Here is a 19,090-nt window from a genome sequence, read left to right as displayed (position 1 = left end):
GCTGTTCTCATCTGTGGGCGGGGTTTACACTTAAGAAATTAAAGAGATGAGGTTTTGATGAGGTAAATTTTGACCGATCAGATCGCGTCACTGCAACATTTCCTGTTTCTTACTAAGTTAGATCGGATCACTTTGGATTGATTGCTTTTGCCTTGGCATCTTGGATCTTTACTGTGAATTTTCCTCACTGCGAATTTTACACTCTGAATTTTGACAGTTGAATTTGAAGGCTTGAAAATATTTGTGCTGAATATTTAAAAGGTGATTTTTTTTTTTATATTGAATTTTATACACTGAAAATGTACACTTAAAATTTCAGCAAACAAAAATTCATAATAAAAATAATTCAAACATGTTTTTTCAGAGTAAAAAATGTTAAAGTGAGAAATTCAACAGCATTTAAAATTCAAAATCTGATGAAACAGATTATCTTCCATAGTAATTCCAGAGCAGGGTGACCAGTCTTCTCTATTTTACCCAGGACAGTCCCAGTTTTGAGCCGTGTGTCCCCTGTTCCAGCAGATTTATCCAAAACCAGTGATTTGTCCCAGTTTTATACAAAAAATTTCTCTATTTTTGACCAATTTGACACCTGCTGACAGTAAAGAGAGGCATACATTGTCATTTGTTTCAGAAAAGATGCTTAAAATGATCAAAACTCAAAGAAAATGTGACTATACTGACTCACATTAGTGCATAAAACTTTCCTTAGTTACGCACTCGTTGCACAGTTTTATTATTACCAACCAACCCAAACCATATCCCAGTTTTTTTTTTTATTTTTGAAAATCTGTTCACCCTATTCAAGAGCTGAAATCATCCAAACAATTCCAGTGCAGGATAAATATGCAGAGTTTTGTGTGTTAAACATGTGTGAATGAAACAAAACACAACTCCGGGTCTGTTTGTGATGAGGAAACCCTTTAGGACCCTTTAACAAAAACAAAAGAATGAATAAAAGACTTACAGAGATGGTGTCTTTGGCTGGATGTCCTGCGTCTATGAGGCGCTCTCCTTCCTCCTGGAGCTGGTTTATCTCTCCCTCGTGAGCCTGTAGACCGTTTGTTTTGAATTTCTGAAGAAAGAGAGAAACAACAGAGGTATAATACTCCCTACAACGGAAGCATAAGCAGACTGGTTAAATGAAAAAAGAGTACCCGCCTATCGTTGAGCGAATGAATTCTAACACTGCGAGGTCAAACGGTTTCCAAGAAGTGAAACCAACTGATGAATCAGGCTACAAAAAAGCACCTAAGTCTATAAAATGTTGATATAGTGTACAGTAAGTAAGTATAGTAAGTAAGTAGTATAGAGGTGGGACCAAGTCTTTGTTTTGCAAGTCTCAAATCTTTGACCTCAAGTCTGAGTCAAGTCCCAAGTCAAATACAGACAAGTCCAAGTCGAGTCTCGAGTCACTGGCCCATAAGTCCAAGTCAAGTCTAAGTCACCTGCTTTGAGCTTCAAGTCATTTCAAGTCTTTAAACCAAAGTACAAAGTATACCTTAGATTTTTGCAATTTATATGAATTTTAAATTGAATTGTACTTAAAAAGTCATGGTATATTTATACATGAGTATTTATAGAGGATATAAGAGTTGTAGAAATTTATTTAGTTAATTTTTCCTTTTTAAATGCCTTGACAAGATCTTAGTGTGAATTATTACGGTCAGAATAGAAAGAATTCAGATTTAAAAGTGCTTCTCAAGTCACAGGCCTCAAGTCCAAGTCGAGTCCCAAGTCTTAATCCATTTTTATCAAGTCAGGTCTCACGTCCTTTGAATATGAAAATATGAATAACAAAATTTTGACAAAAATGTTAGATAGAACCTTTTTCATTTTAAGGAGACCTGGTCCTGCGGTCAAAATTATGTTAATTGGTATAAGTGATTTTTGTCCAATTTAAATATAAAGTAAATGGCGAAAAAACTTCACGAGATCATTTTTGTCATGTGTTTACAGTCTTGTGGAAATGTATCTCACGAGATCTTGTGGCACGAGCTCTTGACTCATCCCTAGATACTTTTATTTAGTTGTAATCTGAGCATACATACAAAGACAGCTCTAACGTGTCAATAATAACGTGCGTGCTCTGACCTCGTACTCCGTGCGCACTCCGGCCGGGTCCACCATGCGGTCGCTCCAGTCCCTGTTGAGGATCCGGTCCTGCTGCGAGGACAGATACACCAGCTCTTTACTGCAGCTCTGCATGTAGTCGTACAGAGTGGAGAGGTGTGTGCGCCTCTGGACCGACTGCGTCTGCACAACAAATACAAACACAAACATAAACATAAAAGCAAACGCAAACACACAAACACAAACACTGTTACTGCCATGTCAGGCTTCTTTGTGATCTTTGCAGAGACTCTCCAAAGAAGTGGACGAGCAGTTACAGGGTCAAATTTGGAAAAGGAATTTATTTACAGACAAAAAAGCAAAATAAAAACACAGATTCATGTAGAGCAGATTAATACGAACTTTTAAAGATCAAATAAAAGTAAAAATTTGGAACGCCGTGGTTCACTATGTCCAGAGGTGGGACCAAGTTGTTGTTTTGCAAGTCTCAAGTAAGTCTCAAGGATTTGACCTCAAGTCCGAGTCAAGTCCCAAGCCAAAAACGTCCAAGTCGAGTCTCGAGTCACTGGCCCATAAGTCCAAGTCAAGTCCAAGTTGTCTACTTTGAGATTCAAGTCATTTCAAGTATTTAGATTTTTGTAATTTATATGAATTTTAAGATAAATTGTATTTAAAAAGCACACTTTTCTTAGTGTGAATCAGTACGGTCTAATCAAATTAAGATTTAAAAGAGCTTAATAACACTTATTTTATCAAATAGTCTGCACTGAACTGGAAGGATCCTGTTCTATGTAGTTCCCTCTGTTTTACTGTATTGTTCTGTATATTACTGTAGTACTTTTGAAGATACCACATCGCAGTACTTCAGTTACATCCAAAGTAACAAACAGCGAAGTGGGAGGAACATGTTCCAGTTTGTTCCTTTAAAATTAAGCACCACATGTATCGACTGTTTCAAAAATCATATATATTTTTAGGAGACACATCAAGTCTTCTCAAGTCACGGGGCTCAAATTCAAATCAAGTCCCAAGTCACTGACCTTCAAGTTCAAGTTGAGTCCCAAGTCTTGGCCAATTTTATCAAGTCAAGTCTCAAGTCCTAAAAATAGTAACTCAAGTCAGACTCGAGTCCAAGTCACGACTCGTAAGTCCCACCTCTGACTGTGTCCATTAATACAGTCTATGGTTCCATGTGGTGGACAATAAATGTACTGGTATTAGTATCAATAATGACCACCAAGAACACAGGCCCAAACCAGAGGCAACGGTGCCATTTTCTTTTAAAAAATACTTTTGGGCAGATGAGTTTTTCCACACCTGGAACACTGTCCCAGCTGATATTACGTAAAAGTCATTTTGATCAGGAAATAGGAATATTGCAAAAGTCTGGCTCCTGGATAAACAAAACCTGCAGTCACAATATGGACTTGTATCTTTTACTAAACGTTTTACTAAACTCTAAAACTTTTACTAAACTCTAAACCTTTTACTAAACTCTAAACCTTTTACTGAACCTTAATATATGTATTTTATTGTATATTTATATTTATATTTATATTTATATTGGGCAAATAGAGATTTACATTTTTATACAATGGAAAGTATAACTGAAATCATAATAGAAATGAAAATAACCACAACAAAAAACTAGTTCAAAAAGGAGTGGGAAGACGATTGCTGTTTTATTGAGCAAAGTGCTTTTCTAATCTTCTTATTCTGCTTTTACTAACGTTTATTTGTGTTGTTTTGTCAACCTGTCATATGACTACAAATGGAAATAAACCTGACAAAATCCGGATGCACTGTCCCTTTTAAATAAATAAATAAATACATAAATAAACAGGTTTCTTTATAACCTTGAGAATGTGTTGTGCTGGAATATAATATTAAAGTGTTTATTGATGATATACTAAAGTGAACTGTGTTAGGAACAGATGAACAGTTTCATTCTGTAAAGTAAAAGAGATTACTCACATAAACCTGGTCGTATTTGTTCTTCAAAGCGGCGTACTGATCCTGGGGGAGAAAAAAAAACTGTCAGTAATTCCATTCACTTTCTAACTCTCCGTGCGTTCGCTTCTGTGACGGGAGCACATCTCAGCCGCTTTGTTTGAGACTCTGGTAACTCCCTTTAAGTCACACTGACAGACGGCCATTCAAACAAAATCACCGCGTGTCATTTGGAGACAGAAGCTTCACTAAACGGGCTGGAGACTCCATGGGAACAAAACAACAACAACAAAAACAACACTCAGACTGTTTCAATGATTTGTTCACGTTACAGCCCCTGGTCCTGGCGTTCAAATCATGTAAACTGACAGTGTTGGGAAGGTGACTTTTAAAATGTATTCCCCTACAGATTACAGATTTCACACCCCAAAATGTAGTTTGTAACGTAATCCATTAAATTACTTAAAGTGAGTAACGTAATCTGAATACTTTGGATTAATTGATTTGCTGTAGAGAAACAAAGACGAGGAAATCGTAACATAAGAAGTTTTGTCTGATAAAAGAAAAGAAAAAGCCCAGACTTTACTGAACTAAATTAAAAATATTATTGATAGAAGAGGAGGAAACACGTCCATGCAGCAGGTTTAGTCTAGACCTAGTTTTAGACCTGGTTTAGACCTGGTTTAGGCCTGGTTTGGACCTGGGTTTAGACCTGGTTTAGACCTGGTTTTAGACCAGGTTTAGACCAGGTTTAGACCTGGTTTAGACCTGGTTTTAGACCTGGTTTAGAACTGGTTTAGACCTGGTTTAGTGTCCGGCAATGAGTGGAATTACCGGGGGAAAAAAAGGGATACAGCCCAAAATGTGAAAACAGGAAAATACCGCCATGTAATCCATTTATTTCAGTAAAGTAAATGTAATCCAATTAACACTCACTGAAACAGTAACTGTAACTGAATAAAGTTACTCATAATCTGTACTCTGATTACGTAACTCCAGTACATGTAATCTGTTACTCCCCAACACTGTTGGTGTCACGTAACATTTCTGGTGTCACCATGGAGACACCAGAAATGTTACGTGGAGCACCTTCAGTCAACTGCACCACGGCGTCAACTCACATACACATATTTTGAAAAGAAAAGAAATGTAAAATGTAAAACAGTCAGAGATTTTGTGTTTGGCGCAGACCTTTGAGAGGGTGGAGCCGGGCTGTAGCTGCTGGCTGTACGCCTCGATCTCCTGGTGCATGATGTTGTGAGAGGCCATCTGCTTCTCCACGTCGGCCAGACTGGGACCGAACACCTGATTCCCCAACTTCCTCTGTGACACAGCAACACGGCGACCATCAACACCACAATACAATATACATGTGTTCAGAATTATGAAAAAAGGACTGTTAAACTAAACTATTATATCTTTTGAATGGGAAACGTCCTCAAAATGTTGCCTATAATTTGTTTTTATTTGGTCAGTGTTTAACTCAACAGTCTACATACATTATATTCAGTCTGATGCCCATAAAATAAAACATATTCAGAGTGTAGAAAAATCTAATCAAACTAATCAAATCACGGAGCAGGTGTAGGCAGAAGCTAAATCTTATTGCACTTCCCCTTATCTCCAACTGCAGCACGTAAAAAAAAAAAAAATCAACAATTATTCTAATTATAACAAAATTCTCTTTACTGTTGTTATTCTTTCAAATATTTTTCCAGGTATTTTGAACTGATATGTATTCAGTGATGTGACGACAGGGTTACACCTGCCGCTGTTTCATTGGCTGCAACAGAGTGATGTCATTAGTGGAGCCAGGAGCCTAAACTGAAACTAAAGCGGCAGGACAAGATGTCGGCTTGAGCAGGCGTGAGTGAAGACGCTGCACCAAACTTTGAAAAACTTCTCAAATTGAACTTACTTGGGTTCATCTTCAATTAAACTTGTCTTATAATGAGTCGCCATAAAAAAAAAAAAAAAAAAAAAGTGACTATCACCACAAGTGCACCTCCCAAACAGAGCCCTACTCGTGCAGCTGGACTCTACTGACAATATTCCATGGAAAAATGTTTGGACTTTACCTCACAAATATCTCATCACCAAGAAGAATCAGTCAATAATAAGAATCATCTGAGAAGGTCAGTGTACACAAACTGAAAAATGAAACCACCTCTCACTTATTTTGGACCTGCCCAGACTGTGTGTTTTTGGAAAGACTTCATAAACCATATGGGCTGATAAACCTACGCCCTTGCTGGGGTAAAAAAAAAAAAAAAAAGAGTAAATGAAGATATGGATGCGATCACGATTCTGTCTTCATCTCCGTATCGTTAAACCCTGGCGCAGACTGACCAGTTTGCTGTCGAGAAGAGGTCCCCAGTCGATCTTCTGCTTGAGGTCCAGGTCTTGCACTTGGTCGTACACGTCTCTGTAGACCGCGCAGTCGTTGGCCCAGCGCTCGTGCAGGTTCTTCACACTGGAGGAGGAAACACGCACAGAGATCAGAGGAGTTATGTTGTGTCCTCGAGCTAAACATTTTTCACATTGTCGGTGTAAGCATTTTAAAGAGCTCTTAACTTATAACTGAGGTGGAAGGAAGGTTTCACATACATTTCTGGAGTTTGTTCTGTTTCATTCACACAGGATTAACTCAAAAACCCTGAATATTTAAGCGCAGAGTTCTTCTCTCAAACTGAAAACACTCTGTTTCAGTTTGTGATGGAGGTTTTTAAACTCCACACAACTTCATTAGAAAAATTTTTTAGACAAATTTTATTGATCCACAAGGGAAATTATTTGGACACAGTAGCTCACACAATATAATATAATAATGATAATAAAGCCAAAAAAATATAAATAAATAAATTATTATTAATAATAATAATAATAAGAAGAAGAAGAAGAAGAAGAAGTAGCAAAAAGCAAAGAGACAGGAGTCAAATAAGGAATAATTACATAAATGTAAAAGGTAACAGTCAAAATAAAATTGAAAAATAAGTAATAAAATTGAAATTTATAAATATTCAAATAATTAATAAAATATAAACACAAGAGGTCATAGGAAGACAGTGCAACAATGATATTATGATTGACAGGACATAGTATTATCTGTTACATAAGGGTGAGTTGTTGGACTAATAATAAAATGTTACTCAAACATGTGTGAATGAAACAAAACACAGCTCCAGGTTTATTTTTGAGAAGGTAATAAAATTATAACACGACTAAACCTTGAACCTAGTAGAAATTGTAAAGTGTAAAGTGAAGATTTTTATTTTTGTTTTCTCTAGTCAGAAAAAAAATGAGACAAACATAGACAGTGTTGGTGTCAGAGTGCTGAAAGTGAAGGGTTTGCGTGCGCTCGCTCTTACTCTCGCTCGATCTCTTTGACCTGCGGGTGTCCCAGTTTCTTGGCCTTGTCCACGTCCATGAAGAGGTCTTTGAGCAGCCCCTCGGCCTCCCCCAGTTTGTCTGCACACTCATTCTGGTGCAGGAAGGGCAGGTTCTTCACCTCACGCTCCTGGTCCTGCAGCACACACCAAAACACCAAGCGTGAAGACTCAGAAAACATTGCTGCGAGTAGAGACGGTAAACACTTTCAGAACACAGCTGATCACCTTGTCCTAGGGCAGGGGTGTCAAACTCATTTTGGTCTGGGGGCCGTATCCAACCTACTTTGATCCCAAAGGGGCCGGATCAGAAAACTCATGTCACATAAACCCCAAAAATAACAATAACTGCAAATATTTGTGCAGAGAAACACAAATCTATTACTGAAATCTCTTTTAATTGATGAACTCTTTCTTTTACAAAATATTATAATATTATGAACAACCTGAAACTTTAAGAAAAATACAATTTCATCACAATATTTTAACATGAACTTGTTTAACATTAACTTGTATAAATAGGAATAAGTAAATTTTTCTTGGAAAATCCTGCACTCGGCTCCACTTTTCTCATTTTTGTCATTTTGTTGATGAGGGTGTCACGGTCAACAGTCAAAACGATCGTCCTTTAAGAGCGTTTGGAAAGAGACAAGTCTTCATTTGTGCTGCTCTGGTGGGAGGGGCCACGTACAGAGACGCTGCTGTGATAAACACCACAGAAAATTAACAATATTTTAATAAAAAATAGAATTAAAATATTTTTGTAGAAAATCAGTCGAGGGCCAGATTAAAGGTCTTGGAGGGCCGGATCTGGCCCCCAGGCCGCATGTTTGACACCTGTGTCCTAGGGGGTACGTTAAGATCAAATGTGAACAATATGCATGTCAGTCTTCATTGGTTAAAGGCTGAGGAGAAGCTGAAGGCATCACTACTTGTTTTTATGAGGAGCATAATGGTGTCAAAGCTTCATCAGTGCGTCCACAGTCAAATAATGTCCAGCTCTGGCACCCACATGTCTACAGTACCAGACATGCTACCAGAGGTCTCTTCACTGTCCCACCAACTAGAACAAAATCAGGTCAGTGTACATTCGGGTGCATCATTTGCCCAACTTTTTGAAAAAAAAAATTGAAAATCAGTCTGTACCTAGTATCATTTTCTTACACTTGCCAACGTAAACTTCTTTTTTGGACACTCAAAGACGCTTTACAGAGCATTGTTCACTGGTAAATGGTCACATTTTTCTATAGCGCTTTTCCACCTTCAAAGCACTCAAAGCGCTTTACAACAAGGAACCACTCACCCATTCACGCACACATTCACACACCAGTGTACGCAGACACTGTGGGCGAGGTGGGTTGCCCAAGGACACAACGACAGCATTCATCTGTGGGAGCTGGAATCACACCAGCCAACCTGTGGGTCAGTGGATCTGACCACTCAACCTGTGATTTTTTTTGTTTTTTTTTGTTTGTTTTTTTATGTCAAGAGCTGGAATCAAACTGCCAACCTTCAGATCAGTGGGCGAATACTCTACCAACTGAGCTACTGCCGCCCTCATTCACTCCATACACTCATACACGGGGCTGGTAAGCTACTATTGTAACCACAGCTGCCCCGGGGCAAACTGATGGAAGCGAGGCTGCCAATCTGCGCCATCAGTCCCTCCGAACACCACCATCACTCACACACACACACACACCACTTTCATAAGGGGGAATGAGGGTGAAGTGTCTTGCCTAAGGACACAGCAACAGTTTTTACGACTGGCGCCTCCCTGTGGCTCCTGATTTTCCCAGTGTCTCCCATCCAAGTACACAGCAAAAAGTGGAGTGTTAAAATTGACTCTCACAGAATCAACTTTAACATTTTCTCAGAGTTTATATGAGTCCAAGTCTGTTCTAGAGTTAATTTAACATTTTTGGAAATGTTCATTTAGTAACACTGGACCAAAGTTCCTGTTTAACCCCAAAATCCAGAGTTATATTAATGTTTTGAGAATAAACAGATAACACTTTGTAGAATTATTCTGATTTAGCTAAACAACACACAGAGGTGTTTTATTTTATGTATACTTTATTTGAGTTAATTTAAGATGAAATTATGAACAAAACTGGTTCAAACTGGTCTTCTCTCTCAAGAGTTTGAAGTGGTGAATGGGAGGAGCCAAATTAACTCTAAGGGAAGATGAATTAACACTAGAGGAAGTTGAATTAACCTCAACCACATCAACTCTGGCAAATAACCCCAACTCAAACCCACATTTAACTTTCAGATAGTTAAAATAACATTTTACCCTAAAATTTTAACCCTCCAGTTTTTGCTGTGTACTGACCAGGCCCGGCCCTGCTGAGCCTCTGAGATCTGACGGGATCAGGCTTTGACAAACCGGTGTGGCCACAAAAGAAATAAAAAATCCTCTGCACATGTGGAATGAGGTTTGAGAGTTAGAGCTCGTTCATCGTTCGTCAGGCCAAAGGTCAGTGGTTCAAAAGATCTTGTTATTGTGCTCTTGAGACACTTCGAGACACTTCACCACCTTGCCTAGATTGACTGTGGTCTGAGTGGTGACTAGAGGGGCGCACTTTAGAAAATGGGGGCGGGCTGACATACAATATTTTTAACTATTTATTCTTATTATAACTATTTATTCTTATTATAACTATTTATTCTTATTATTATCTGTGCTGCTGTTGACCTGGACCTGAGTGCATTGTTTCGTTTCTGTGTATTTTTTTATACTGAAATGACAAATAAATTTGATTCTGATTTGATTCTGATTCTGATGGCGTAGATTGGCAGCCCTGCTCCCGTCACTCTGCCCCAGGGCGGCTGTGGCTACAGTAGTATCTCACCACCATTGTGTGCGGAGTGAATGAATAAGGAACACAGTGTAACGCTTACAACACAAGCATTATTTTGGTACAAACTTCCACTGAACAAAAGGTACAAAGTGTGTGTACAAAGCAGTGATGTGACGGTGATGAAAAGTTTGGGCGTTTTGTTTTTATAAATATTAGTAAAACTTTTGTCGTAGAGAAAAACTTTACCTTTAACATGAGGGATGTAACAATAACCGAAATATCGTGATATCGTATCGTCAAATTAAAAACTTAGCAATAGCTAAAAAAAAAGACAGAGGGAACTACATAGACCATGATCCTTTGCTCCATTTCAGTGCAGACGACAAGAAGAAATAACAGTTCTAAGCACTTTCAAGTCTTTGGATTAAGTCTTATAAAGGCATTTTAAGAGGAAAAAGCAGCGTATCAACAGTTTTGTTAACCTCGACCAAAATATCGCAATAAATATCGTAAAGTGAGATGTACAGTATATCGTGAAAATATCGTACCGAGAGATTTGGATATCGTTACACCGCTATTTAATATGCTCCATGTTTAGAGACACAAAGCCGCTTTAAGATTCTCACCTGTGGAAATTTGAGTCTGTCTTCACTTTCTCACGGTGTAGTATTTATTGCAGTACTGTGGAAAACTCGTGCTGCTGTACTAGATGATTTATGTTACTACGGTACATGAAGCTTTTAGTGCAGTCCATACGGTGTCATGTTTAAACTTAGTACTTTGGGTTTCTGTTGTGTATTGGCTTCCTGCTCCTTACATCGTGACATAAATATTCGTGTATTTTAGGCTCAGGGCTTCTGTCAGTACCAGATCGTGGTACTGATACATGGTTTTTGTGAAGGACTCACCTTAGCCAGCAGATCTTCCGACAGGAGGATGTCCTTCTCTACCGTGTCGGCACATTTCTGCATGCGGCTAATGATCTCAGCGAGCTTAGCAGCATCGGTCCTGCGACAAAACACACAAAACACGCAAAAACATTAACCACACGTCACACGGTTTTGTCATAGTAACCGTGGCCAGTCTAGATTTAGTTTATAATGAGGATGATAACGCTGACGTACAACCAAGAAAACATAACATCTTAATTTACACGACCGGTCAAAAGTTTAGAAACACTTTTACATTTGTATTTCTAATTAATTTCCATGATTATTTACACTGTAGATTCTCACTGAAGCATTAAATGTGGAAATATGGAAAGTAGCAAGCATAAAATAAACTCAAAATACCGTATTTTCCACACTATTGGGCGCACTCAAAAGCCTCCAACCCCATGAAAAAAAACGACTGCGCGCCCCACAATCCAGAGCGCCCCATACACGAATCCGCTCGAGTGTCCAGCACGACTTCAGTAAACTACAAACCTGCACTACAAGCGGAACACACAAACACACACGGAGCAGACAGCGACCGCACGGCGAAAAACACCAACAGACACACTCATCACTCCACGCCGACGAGGAACGGAACGGAGGAACGAAACGAAAAAGCGAGCGCGACGTGCCGCTTCTAGACACGACTGAACAACTGAGTCACTGCGAACACGCCGACAATCCGTTGGTCCCAGACAGCACCTCCCTACACGCCACAACTGAACAAAGCCCAGAGTCACCGTGAACGACACAAACAAACAAAACCACTCACCCATCCAACTGTTGTGTTTCCTTTAAAGTCCGGCGCGGTTTATTTGTGGAAAAAGTTCGAAAATAGACCATTTAATGACAGTGCGCCTTATAATCCAGAGCGACTAATCTTGTGGAAAATACGGTAACCTCAAACTTGTTATTTGTAACTTAAAAAATATATACGCTTTACACTTTTGGTATTCCTTGACCCTGACGTGGCACAGCTGTGAAGTGAAAACCATTTCAGGAGAATTCATCATGAAACTCACTGAGAGAACGACAGCGCTGTCCATGAAACAAATAGAGGATACTTTGAGGATTTTAAGGACTTTGAGGATTTTAACTGAGCCCTAATGTCCAATTACTTTGATCTGACCAGACCTTGGGGGACAGAGCCTTCGCCATGGTCATTCCAAACCCTCTGGAACTCTCTCCTGCTTCACATCAGACACTCAGACTCACTAAACACCTTTAAAAAATTGCTCCAAACACAACTTTTCCTCAAAGCCTACACCCCCCACACACGACTGTTCCTTATTACTGTCTGACCTGTCTTTGTTTTAGTGTTACTTTATTGTGAAACGTCTTTGTGTTACAGTGAAAAGTGCTATAAACCGATGTAGTATTATTATTATTCCAAAAAAGTATTTAGTAGATGAAAGAGGAGATCCCAGGCGCTCCGATACGCTTTGCTATTATTTTATTTCATGTCAAACGCTTGTCGATCGTGTCGCTCTCCTCTTTCATCCAGTAAGTTATTTGCCCACTTGGGATCTCCAAAAAGCACCTCATTGTTATTTTACTTCAGCGGTGATCCAGCGAGCGCGCCAACTACATCTATTTCTTTGCCAATATGTAGTAGAGTTGCGTAACTTTTTTTCTTTATTACATAATTCCGTTTATCTTCCTTCATATATTTGATGTCTCTGGTAACTACCATTAGCCAAAGTCATCAGACGGTTTCACTTCGAGGAAACCGTCTGACCTCGCAGCGTTAGGATTCGTTCGCTCGACAGTAGGAGGGTACTTTTTTATTTAACCAATCGCTGCTGTTTGGTCGTGACGTTTGTAATGCGCCAAATCCCGTAGGAAGAAGGGCAATAACGTCTTTCCCCTTTGATAAAATTCACCAAACATTCTCTTTGTTCCGGCTTTAAATCCTCGATCTCGAGAATCACTGACAAAACAGAATGTCTGTCTTCGTCTACATGCCTCTCGATGCTTTGTTTACGGTTGTGCTGTTTCCACAAAAGGGACCCAGACAGGCGCTTGAGTTTGACATCATGGCTTCACAGCTCTTCACTGACTGGCCGGTTCCGGGGTCTTTGCGAACCGTCTAGTGCAGGGGTGTCAAACTCATTTTGGTGGGGGGCCGTATCCAACCTACTTTGATCCCAAAGGGGCCGGATCAGAAAACTCATAGCATATATACCTCAAAAATAGCAATAAGTTCAAATATTTGTGCAGAGAAACGCAAATCTATTACGGAAATCTTTTTTTAATTGATGAACTCTTTGCACGCAATTTCAACACAATGTTTTAACGTTAACTTTTATGCAAATTGTAACGAGTCAATTTTTCTTGGAAAATCCTGCACTTGGTGTCCACTTTTCTCATTTTTGTTATTTTTCTGATGAGGGAGTCACGGTCAACAGTCAAAACGATCGTCCTTTAAGAGCGTTTGGAAAGAGACAAGTCTTCATTTGTGCTGCTCTGGTGGGAGGGGCCACGTACAGAGACTCTGGAGACGCTGCTGTGATAAACACCACAGAAAATTAACAAGATTTTAATAGAAAATATAATTAAAATATTTTAGGAGAAAATCAGCCGAGGGCCAGATTAAAGGTCTTGGAGGGCCGGATCTGGCCCCCGGGCCTTATGTTTGACACCTGTGGTCTAGTGTATTCCGATTCTTAACCTAGTCGTTGGAGAGAAATTAAACTGAGTGGAGGCACTAGGTGGCAGCGGCCTGGCTACTCTACACTGTACAAAGTGGCAAACATAAAGACAGAAAACATTGAATGAGAGGGTGTGTCCAAACGTCTGACAGGTAGAGCATAACAAACACAAACTTCACATTGGAGGAGTGTGAAAAAATGTCGAAATACCAATGTGTATCGTTTAATGTGATGATACAGTATCGATATCGCGGGCTGCTGTATCGATTTATCACCAAGAGTATTTATTTGGTGTATTTAACTAAATTATTTGTTACAGCTACAGTTTTGTTACTTGTTTAGAGGAAGAAAATTTGACATTTTCACTGTTTTGCTGATTAAAATGTTGAACTTTGCACAAGAAGTGATTTAACAAAGACTTTTAGTATCACAGCCACGATTTAGCCTTTATTTTTTACTGAACTGAAGCAAATCGATTTGAAATATACCGTATCGAACCCAAAGTACAGTGCATCGAGGTATGTATCGTATCAGCAACTTCTTAATAAAACCCAGCCCTATTGTCAACAAACAGTGTTATTTAATCTCTTAATCAAAGGCTGTTATGATCGTCTTGCATTTCTTCACTTTATGTTTTTAATCCAAATGTTTGAATGTTTTAATCTGACATAAAAATAAAATAAAAACCGTCAACATAATGAACAGCGTCGAGCCTTGCCCTCTGATTGAAACGCTTCGCCCGATAAAGAAAACCGCATTATTAGACCGATGGCTCTTCCTGATTGTGAACACACACACTGAGTCAACACGCCAGTCAAGAGAGGCGTGATCGGCAGCTGTTGACTCTGCCATGCCTGCTCTCCTCTGCGATATGAAACTATTTCTGCCGACACGCCCGCATCTCTGCCGGAGGAGGACAGAGAGCGATGGGTGGGGGCATCCCGGGGGCCCCTCCCTGCCGTGGCCCTGAGGAATGCGGTCGGAGTGGCACACATTCCTAGAGAGGGCCATGTGTCGCGTCTCCGGTTGTATACGTACGCACACACACATGCATGCACACACACAGGGGTAATTATTTAGAGGAGAGGAGGGCGCAGCGGCGTTTACGGCCTGCAGGGGGGGGAGGGCGGGGCGTTTATGGCGCTCGTAATGATAGGCTTATCTGAGCTCTTGACCAAGTCCAACAGGGAGCGGTCCATTCATCAAAAACAGAGGAGGGTAAGTGTCTAAGAGGAGCAAAGTCACTGACAGGTTAGAGGAGTGATTAGTAAATAGCCGGTAATTAAGGCCGGAAAAATGTCAGATTGTATTTTTTCAGACAAGCGTTGCGATATAGATTTATGTTTTAATTCGGTTGTAAGTTCACATTCTAAACTCGTTCAAAAATATGAGCCGAGTTGTCGAAAGTGTCAAGAATCAGGTGCTAAATTTTATTAGTACAAAATAATTAAAAAGTGGCAGATTAAGTTCAAATCACGCCCAATGAGGTTTCGCTTTGTCTTCTGATATTTTATGTTTATTAGGTTCTTTTTTCAGAGTTCAAGAGTTTGTTTTTCATATCCGACAGTTTCGACTGCTCATAAATTATCGGAAGAACAAATGAACCTCATTGGACTACGACACTAAAACTAGCATCGAAACTAGATACAAATTTTTCACAGGTATCGATACTAAAAATGTTATTAGTACAGAATAATTAAAAAGCATCTAATACCACATGGCAGATAAAGTTAAAATAAAGTTATATAAATGAGGTTCATTTGGTCTTCCGATATTTTATGTTATTAGGTTCTTTTTTCAGACCAAGAGTTTGTTTTCATACCTGACAGTTTCGACTGTAGACTAGTAAAACGGGACTATAAACCGGGAGGAGGGGGCTTTTTTACTCTCACACACCTGGGATACTGTCCTGAGGAAGTCGGACTGCAAATGGCGCTGTCGTCCTGCCTCCACCGGTAGGAAGACAGCGCCAAAACCTGAATAAATCAGCAGATCGGACACGTCACAGCAACATCACGTGACTCTGAGGAAGACGCTAGTGAGCAGTCGAAACTGTCAGGTATGAAAACAAACTCTTCGTCTGTAAAAAGAACCTCATAACCTTATAAAATATCGGAAGACCAAGTGAACCTCTATGGACTACGGCACTAAAACTGTGTCCCAGGTGTGTGAGAGTAAAAAAGCCCCCTCGTCCCGGTTTATAATCCTGGAAAAAAGAACCTAATAACATTAAAATCACACAACTCGTTTTGGAAAGAAGGGCTGAAATGCGTTGGTGTGATTTTAACTTAATCTGCCATGTGGTATTAAAGGCTTTTAATTATTCCGTACTTTTTGAGTGCCTCAGTTATTTCAACTTTTTTTTGTATTTGAGACTAGTCCCTACACTGAAGAGCACCGAAAGGACAATTTTACACAATTTCTGTACGTCCAAGAAGCACTCCTGTCCCCCAAAGTTATGCGTAAGTAAAAATATATTTATAATAAACTACTGGCTGCTGGAAAGAAGTGTAAGTGTAAGTGTAACGTTGTCCATACTGTTTATGTCATGGAAAAACTGAGACTTTGACAAATTTGACAGTCTATCTATTAATTTGAGGAACATCTGTCTGTGTGTTTGTTTGTTTGGTCTGTTCCATGTATAACTCTCGAACCACTCATCCAATTGATCTCAAATTCATGTTGTTAGGGGAAAAAAAGCCAAAGATCTGGTCAAATTAGTGATTCTAGTTACTGGAAAACTTGGAGTGTGCTTGTTGCCCCATTTAGATCAGATTTTAACTGACTGTGACCTGATGAAACCGTTGTATTTTTATTTATTTATTTACAATTTTTTTCTCTTGTTTTGTTAATTCTTGATAATTCTTGTAATACATGTACAGTGACTTTGTTTATTTTTGGAAAAGGAACAGGCTGTGTCAGCGTACAATATATTATTTTCCTATGTTTCCAATAAACTTTAATGGAAAAAAATATATTATTCACAGGACAGAAATTACCTGGACCGCAGATATAAGGCCACATGGAAATAGAAAAGAAAGTACTATGATTTAATGTTGAAAATCATGTCCTATTGTCTAAAGAAATTGTGTTTTTTATTCTCATTGTGGTGTCCGAATCTGCATTGCGTATCGAGTCTATCTCTTATTATCGAAATCGAGCTTGAAATGTTAAATGTCTTGTTTTCATGTCAACAAGAATCACATTTCACAACATTTCAGAGAGTTTGTAAAGATCTAAACTTCAGGATTCCCAGTTTTTAGTCCGAACACGATAATAGATTTAGTTTGCGATTTGCCGATTGTCCGTCCAAATTGCGATTTCGCTTCAGTCGTGTTTCATCTCGCAGCCTCAGAAGTCATATCGACGCGCTATGTCTGATTTCAGTGATGCAGAAACACGCTGATTTGAAGACGGTCGTGATAAGTGATAAGAAGAGACAAGAGAAAACCTACTTCACTTTCATTCACAGATTAGAATCTATACGATACGTGCTACCGTAATGTACTGTAACGGTTCTTTTTCTCTTCTTCAGCTGCAATTAAGTGAAATAATTTTGCTTTAAAGTTAGTTATCATTGTGAGATTGCATTACATAGTGGCTGTTACGTGTGGATTTTACTTCTGTGTCCCTTCGTTTTGGCGCTGACGAAGATCTTTTCTATTTTCGGATCTAAGTTCTAATGTTTCCTCATCACAAACAGACCTGGAGTTGTGGTTTGTTTCATTCACAAATGTTTAATACACAAACCCTGCGTGGTTAGTTCTTCTCTCACACAGAAAACACACAGTTCCGTGTCATGTGATGATACAGAAAGCGCTCCACTCTGTTTTTAAACTGTATAAGCCTTCACAAGAATCATTTGGATCACTTCAGCCCTAGAATTACCAATCTCTTTGGGAAAAAAGAAGGTAAAAGGTAGATACTAACTTGAAAATAAGCACTTTTATGACATCACAAGGTGGAACAGAGCATTTTGAGATTTGGAGATGTAGACTAGAGTGACCAGACGTCTTTATTTACCCGGGATAGTTCCAGTTTTGAGCCCGGTGTCCTCTGTCCAAGCAGATTTATCCAAAAATTTGTCCAATTTGTCCCAGTTTTGTCCATATTTTGACCAATCTGATCCTTGCCGACAGTAAAAAGAGGCAAAAATTGTCGTTTTTTTCAATGAAATACAGAAAAGCTCCTTAAAAATGACCAAAACACAAAGAAAATGCAACTATACTGACTAACATTAGTGCTGAGTGCATGACAATTTTCCTTAATTACACACTCGTTTCGCAATTTTTTTTATTACCACCAAATTTTTTGATAATCTGGTTACCCAAATGTAGATAGACTATAATTAGGTTGGGTATAATTATAATTAGATAATAAACGGTCACACAACACAACTCCAGGTCTGTTTCTGATGAGTTGACAACATTCTAACATGACTTAAGTCCATTTTGTGAAATTAAAACTACCTCATTGATAAAACAAACCGACTTTCTTTCAAATAATCACATATAAACACAAACACGCAAAGATATTCCGCGTAAAACTAGAAGCACGCTCTTGTTTTTGCAACCAAGATCTAACAAAATAACCAAAATAACTAGACTGGGGCTGCACACACACAGACAGACAGTACTGGAAGTATTTAGCGTGCACTATGAAAACACTGCAGGTGCTTCTCAAACAGTGAAAGTCAACACAGAACAAACAGCTTTGCTCCAACGCACATGAAAACTGTTCAACCAAGCATTAGAAGTTGATTATAGACCAACTGAACTCTGCTCACTGCAATTTATATAACGAGAACATTGCAGAAACGTGGAAATTGTGGGAGAAATTGAATCGAATTGTCATTTTTTTTGTTTTTGCAGTTACGAATATCTTCAAACTTCACATTTTAAACGTTCCCAGAAGAACTGACAACACAAGAATCCCATTTCACAACATGTTTATGCAGATTTAAACTACAAGATAATCAGTTTTCACGCAGAATAAGTTGTTGTTTGTGGAAAAAATGACGGCACTTCAAAAATTTCAGCCTTAGGATTGGGATTAGCCCTAATAGAAATGCTTTAATATTACAAATATTTCATCTAAAGCCACAGTGTGTAACTTCTGAGTCAAAAACACACCAAAATAAAAGCAGCTTTTATTATTATGGATTCGTTTATTGCATTTAAAGGACCCATATTACGCAATTTTCTTGTTTTCAGACCTGGAGTTGTGTTTTGTTTAACACACAAACCCCGCAAATATAGATATTTCGAGTTCTTCTCTCAAGCAGAAGACGC

General features: G+C 38.9%; 1 protein-coding gene across 1 annotated transcript in view; it reads right to left on the bottom strand.

The window, feature by feature from the left end:
- Nucleotides 1–19,090, bottom strand: part of evplb (envoplakin b) — a 49,174-nt gene that overhangs the window by 26,406 nt on the left and 3,678 nt on the right. The window contains exons 2-8 of the mRNA XM_055152328.1: nucleotides 11,122–11,221; nucleotides 7,392–7,546; nucleotides 6,373–6,496; nucleotides 5,215–5,346; nucleotides 4,048–4,089; nucleotides 2,095–2,256; nucleotides 968–1,075 (exon numbers count right to left, since the gene is read on the bottom strand). Coding sequence (XP_055008303.1) covers nucleotides 968–1,075; nucleotides 2,095–2,256; nucleotides 4,048–4,089; nucleotides 5,215–5,346; nucleotides 6,373–6,496; nucleotides 7,392–7,546; nucleotides 11,122–11,221 — 823 coding nt within the window. The remainder of the gene's footprint in view (nucleotides 1–967; nucleotides 1,076–2,094; nucleotides 2,257–4,047; nucleotides 4,090–5,214; nucleotides 5,347–6,372; nucleotides 6,497–7,391; nucleotides 7,547–11,121; nucleotides 11,222–19,090) is intronic.

This window comes from Boleophthalmus pectinirostris, unplaced genomic scaffold (assembly GCF_026225935.1).
Source record: "Boleophthalmus pectinirostris isolate CB_2022bp ecotype Guang Dong unplaced genomic scaffold, ASM2622593v1 HiC_scaffold_17, whole genome shotgun sequence".
Taxonomy (NCBI): domain Eukaryota; kingdom Metazoa; phylum Chordata; class Actinopteri; order Gobiiformes; family Gobiidae; genus Boleophthalmus; species Boleophthalmus pectinirostris.
This window is presented reverse-complemented; position numbering and strand designations above follow the sequence as displayed.